Source organism: Agrilus planipennis, unplaced genomic scaffold (assembly GCF_000699045.2).
Source record: "Agrilus planipennis isolate EAB-ADULT unplaced genomic scaffold, Apla_2.0 scaffold207, whole genome shotgun sequence".
In the NCBI taxonomy this organism is placed as follows: Eukaryota; Metazoa; Arthropoda; class Insecta; order Coleoptera; family Buprestidae; genus Agrilus; species Agrilus planipennis.
Window position 1 is genome coordinate 25,246 of NW_020438969.1, and position 6,000 is coordinate 31,245.

Genomic DNA, 6,000 nt, shown 5'->3' on the forward strand with positions numbered 1-6,000 from the left:
GTAAATGCTGTTTGTGCTGTTCAGCATTTTCTAATGCGACCAGTATATCGTCAATATAAGCAAAAGAGAAGTCGAGGTCATGTAACACTTCGTCAATAAAACGTTGGAATGTTTGGCTGGCGTTACGTAAACCAAAATTCATGTGAGGAAACTCGAACAATCCAAAAGGTGTTGTAATAGCTGTCTTTGGGATGTCTTCCTCTGTGACTGGAATTTGGTTATAAGCTCGAACTAAGTCGATCGTGGAGAAAATCTTCTTGTTTTCCAGTGAAGTCGTCAATATTTCGTACGGGATATCTGGCCGGGATTGTTTTCGCGTTGAGAGCACGGTAGTCTCCGCATTGGCGCCATTCATCGTCTTTTTTCGAGACCATGTGTAGTGGCGATACCCAAGGGCTGGAGGAGGGACGCGCGATACCCAGTTGTACCAACGTTTCAAATTCTCTTTTTGCTGCAGAGAAACGGTCCGGGGCCAAACGTCATGGTTTGCATGCTACTGTTGGACTGGGGGTAGTGTTGATGTAGTGCCTTGTTGCATGTTTCGAAAAGGTGATTTGGCCGTTGGGTCGAGTTGATGAGGGAAAATCCTGAAGTATCTCGTGGTATGGTGAAGTCGTCGTTTTCGTTTCTGTAACGAAAGTGAGGGAAGGTTGGCAGCAGTTGATTAATTTACCAGAGGTGGTGAGGTGGTCAGTCGACCCAAGAGTCGTTGGTTGCTTAAATCTATCAGCAGTTGGTAGTGCGCAAGGAAATCTGCACCAATAATTGGTTTGGTGACGTCGGCTATGATGAAACGCCATGGGAAACATCTTCGTAGGCCTAAATTGAACGACAAAATAATAGTACCATAGGTCGGTATGTTGGTGCCGTTTGCTGCTTGTAGCACGAACGTGGATTTATAACGTGGCCCAGGTATTAGTGACTTGGGATACACGCAGACATCAGCACCGGTGTCGACCAGGAATTTTTGATTTGTGGCTCTGTCCGATACAAATAGGCGACGTTGCGCTGTGCGGACCTCACTTGTCGCCATCAGTGGGTTCCCTGTTGGTTTCCCGATGACTTCCTGCACGGAGTAATGCATTTCCGTGCCTTGTCTTGGAATCTGCTGTGGTAGAAGCAATGATCATTGCTCCTGTTGTTACTGTTGTCTTTGCGAAGAAATGCCTCTTGAATGAGATCGAAATCTTGTCCTCGAACCTCTCGCCATATGTCGTTTTATATGATGTATATCCATCTGGAGTGCTTGTGCCCTATTGGTTAGCTGTTAGATGGTATCGTGCTGCGGAGTAGCTGTGGCCGTAGCTGCTATCATGGACTATGTTTGGGTCGCTTCCATGATATTGTCGGCGATTTCGACAACTTCATCCAACTGCTTGTCCTTCATGGTTGCTATGACCGTCTGTAGATTTTGCGGAAGCCGACCTGGCCAGATTGTGCGTAGTAGATTCTCTGGAGTAGAATTTCCAGCCAGGTTTTGAAGGTGACGCAGAAATTTGGATGGTTTTCTGTCACCAATTTCTTCCTGCCCCAGTAATTGTTTGGTCCTTAATTCTTGCGAAGTGCCCAATCGACGAATGAGTGCTTCCTTGATGGTAGCATATGGTTCAGTCGCCGGTGGGTTTATGATAATGTCACGCACTTCGGCTGCGTACCGCGGATCCAAATTGCCCAATACATAGCCGAATCTTGTTGATTCAGATGTGACTCCCGAGGCCTCAAAGCTTCGTTCCACCATACAAAACCATAGTTCGGGGTCGGGTGGTACGAAAGGTGGCAGCTTCACAACTAGACGGTCGACGGAGGAGGTAGGTTGGGCGTTTTGCGGGCGAGACATGGTTGAATTTCCACGTTGCGGCTGGCTTGGGCAACCTTTTTGTTTATGTGTTGATGAAGATGACGCCGGTATTCACGGTAAGCAGTCCAAACTAGGCTGATTATTTGTAACGTGATTATGATGAAAAAGAGACAGTCGCTCCGGACCAAGGGCGAGGCAGTTGCATTTCCTGCGGCTGATTGTGCAATAACAATCTCTTCCTTAGATGGCAAGGATCCCATAGGGGTAAAGGAGTGACAGCAGATAAGTTATTGCTAAATAGGTTCGGTTGGTACGCCCAGTAAGGGTGAGTATGTTTTTTCTAATACGTCGAACAACTCACGTAGCAAACGTTGATGCTGGTGATTTTCGTCCTGTTATGAAGGTTCACCAGACGCCGGATTTGGGGTTGAAAGTTGCAGTTGGGCGGCTTGGTATAAGAGGGCACGATGACGACGACGTTCCTTCCTTCGTTGGCGGCAATTGAGATAACGGTTTCGGCTGTTTTCACAATCGTAGTTCATCACTGACCATACGTTCGTAGTCGGGGTCACCACTGTAGCCACACCGGTTAGTCGTAGTAAGGTGTGACTATCAAAAGTTGTGGTTCTGAGAAGAACCGATTTTATAATATCGTTGGACACATTTCTGCATCATAGATGATTGGCACAATATCACAGCTTCCGAGGGTTGACACTATTTCAGCATCCGAATAAAAGTGAGCCTGGTGTTAGACTAATTTATTTGAATATTTACACGGTATTTATACAAAAATATTTACATGGGTTTATACGGCAAAGAGCATTTCAGCACTTTACATTTGTGTATGTAACTACCTTTGACCTAGTTAGTCGCAGTGTGTCGCAACCTAACTAAGTCAGCACAAATGCAGACGCTTAATTGATACACAATATAAACGTTTCTTGCTATACCGAGTGTTCCCACACCGTCATGTTCTTGAAAAAATGTAACATGTCATGGAGGAAAGTCATTTGATGTTCAGCACCTGCGAGGGGTTTATTCATCGTTTTCTGTGCTTTAAAAGTGTACGACAAAACGTCGAATTTATCTATTTTGAAAATAGCATCTAAATCGTCAATTCAGTTGCAACCATTCACATCATTAAAATAATTTAAACAAAATAACTCTTTAAACGCTTGACTAAATTGAATTGGCGTCGGATTAAATGCATTTCCACTTTGTTGGCGGATGGACCAAAAGAAATTCTCAAGAGGATCTTGATTGAATCGTCTTGTGGATAAAAACTATTTTTTCCATTTTATTACATCCCACAGAGACACAATACTGCGGATGGTATTTTGCCATCCCTTTATAAATTTCATCATATTTATAACATTCCTTTCGTTATAATAACCGTCACGGTCTTGAAAAAATGTAACCTCATGGAGGAAGGTCATTTGATGTTCAGCACCTCCGAGGGGTTTATTCATCGTTTTCTGCGCTTTAAAAGTGTATGACTTCAAAACGTCGAAGAGTTTATCTACTTTGGAAATAGCATCTAAATCGTCAATTCAGTTGCAACCATTCACACAATTAAAATAATTTAAACAAAATAACATTTTAAACGCTCGACTAAATTGAATTGGCGTCGGATTAAAAGCATTTCCACTTTGTTGGCGGATGGACCCAAAGAAATCCTCAAGAGAATCTTGATTGAATCGTCTTGTGCATAAAAACTATTTTTTCCATTTTATTATATCTCACAGAGACACAATACTGCGGATGGTATTTTGACATCCCTTTATAAATTTCATCATATTTGTAACATTCCTTTCGTTTTATTGTAAACCGTCAAGTAGAGGGGCAGACGGGTTCCCATATATGGGTCACGGCTCCCCAAATCTGGGCCATGGTCCATCCATCAACATCTTACCAATTTTGGATCTTTAGAAGGTCTTTCTAGGTCATTCTTCATCTTAAGAGGTTAGACCATGCCCCTTTTGTCAACAATACCAGAAGCTCTTGTTGAAGACCCTCTGGAATTGTCCTAAAATGGGGGTGGAGCCTGTATTTATTTGAATTTCCCGCTTAAAGCTATTGCTTATTGAATTTTATCAAACGAGATGTCGCTAGAATACTGAAAACGTCGTTTTCTGTAAAAGTGTGTGTAATTTGCAGCTATTGTTTTTTGTCTATGGAATTTTTTTTCAATAGATGTCGCAAGAATGTCGAAACAAAATGGAGCGTGGACAAGGCTATGCCAGTTTAAACTTGAATTTTCCCTCCAACATGAACTTTGGAAATAAAATTCTTTTATTGGTAAAATAACTGTACCGATGGTTCAACTCGTTTTATCAGCACTTTAAATCATAAAGCAAACAGGTTATTTGCTCAAAGAAATAATTCATTTTGCTGACAATATTACTGTTTACTTACAAATGCGTTAATTCCAACTATATATGTACAAGCGGTTTATACTTACTCTTAGAAAATATGAGTAGAATTTTTTTTCTTTTCATGTTACCTGATGGATGACCGAACACACTAAACATTGTTCAATATTAATTTTTTCACATATCTAATATTTTAATAAAATAAAAGAGTTCAATCTTATCATGGTGTTTTATTTCATAATTTTATTAGAAAGATCTGTTGAAGTATAAAATTGTTTTAATTAGCTTAAAATATATGTACTTATAGAAAAAAGATAATTGATATATGAACATTTATTAAATTATATTAATATTTAATCTATATATTTAGGGAAATAAAAAAAGACATGTCAATTTCTACTACAGACTTTTACATAAACAGGTAGTATGTATATATGCAAATATGAGTGTATGTGTTTACGTATTGAAAATAAAAAATTAACGTCAATTTCTTCTATAGACTTACACAAACAGGTATTATGTTTCTTAGCACGAAGGATGTGCTGTAATCAGCAGATAGTAATATGTATGCATTTACGTATGTATCTGTCTGCATGTACACAAAAAAAGAAAAGAAAAACCAATAGTTTACCACTTTACTTTTTCAATTATTATTATCTTACTAGATTTTTTAAAAAAGATCTTAATAATTTTACATTTTCTCTAGCACACTTTGGTATTTTATGTATAATATTATGTAAATAGCAAGGTGAATATAAGTAGTTATTTTTTAGGTTTTCAAATGACGGACATTGCAGATCTTCTAAGTTGATAATAATAATATTTTTATCATCCAGAATATCTTGAATCCATTTGACCTTCTCTTGACCCTTTACATAAATGGTTGTTGCATGATTTAACTGAAGTTGTATTTTCAGAACATGTCTTATCAGATTGTAATCAATTATTCCATCTTCCCACGATAATCCGTGAAAGTTCCTTTTCAACCAACGATTTTCACGTACGTATTTCGGTGATAGATATTGATATTGATGTGGCGGTTTAAATAAAAATACATTTATGTCTTCGTTAGAAAGATTGCAAACGGATACTTCTTTTGCCACAAATTGATTATTGTTTGTTTTAAAACCTTGTAAATCAACGATTACAGACTTTTCCATTATATTTTTAAAACCGTGCAAGCATGCATCACTAAACTGTTTTTGAACATTACTATCTACTACTGTACTTTTTTGATATTGAAAACAGAGAATAATAATAATAATAATAAACACATAAAAATAGGTCACATGATACAGATACAAACTTATGACTAATTCTTATCAGCTGAGGGATCTTTTTCAGTAAAGCAGATGGTTGAAATGTGTTAATGTCCACTTTTTGTCTTGATATACTCTGTAAAATTGCAAGGAATACAACCCGTATCAGGTTCATCAGTTTCACCTTTACAATTAGGGCATCTGTATTTAATTTTAACGGGCATTTTTTTTTATAAAATACGCACAACACTTGTAAGTGGATTGTAATTTACAAATCTTTCGTGAATAATTAGACAATACGCCGACGTTTTAGCAGCTACATCTTCAGCAGTTTCAAATTCTAATCGAATNATACTATCTGCTGATTACAGCACATCCTTCGTGCTAAGGAACATAATACCTGTTTGTGTAAGTCCATAGAAGAAATTGACGTTAATTTTGTATTTTCAATACGTAGACACATACACTCATATTTGCATATATACATACTACCTGTTTAATTTTATTAAAATATTAGAAATGTGAAAAAATTAATATTGAACAATGTTTAGTGTGTTCGGTCATCCATCAG

General features: G+C 38.0%; 1 protein-coding gene across 1 annotated transcript; it reads right to left on the reverse strand.

The window, feature by feature from the left end:
- Nucleotides 1-1,318: 1,318 nt before the first annotated feature.
- On the reverse strand, nucleotides 1,319-1,837 carry LOC108738706. The gene has a single exon (XM_018472239.1). The coding sequence runs from the start codon at nucleotides 1,835-1,837 to the stop codon at nucleotides 1,319-1,321; it is 519 nt and encodes a 172-aa protein (XP_018327741.1).
- Nucleotides 1,838-6,000: the final 4,163 nt, after the last annotated feature.

What these genes read in the sequence shown, in the direction of transcription:
- LOC108738706 (XM_018472239.1), bottom strand. Translation starts at nt 1,837, where the DNA reads ATGTCTCGCCCGCAAAACGCCCAACCTACCTCCTCCGTCGACCGTCTA.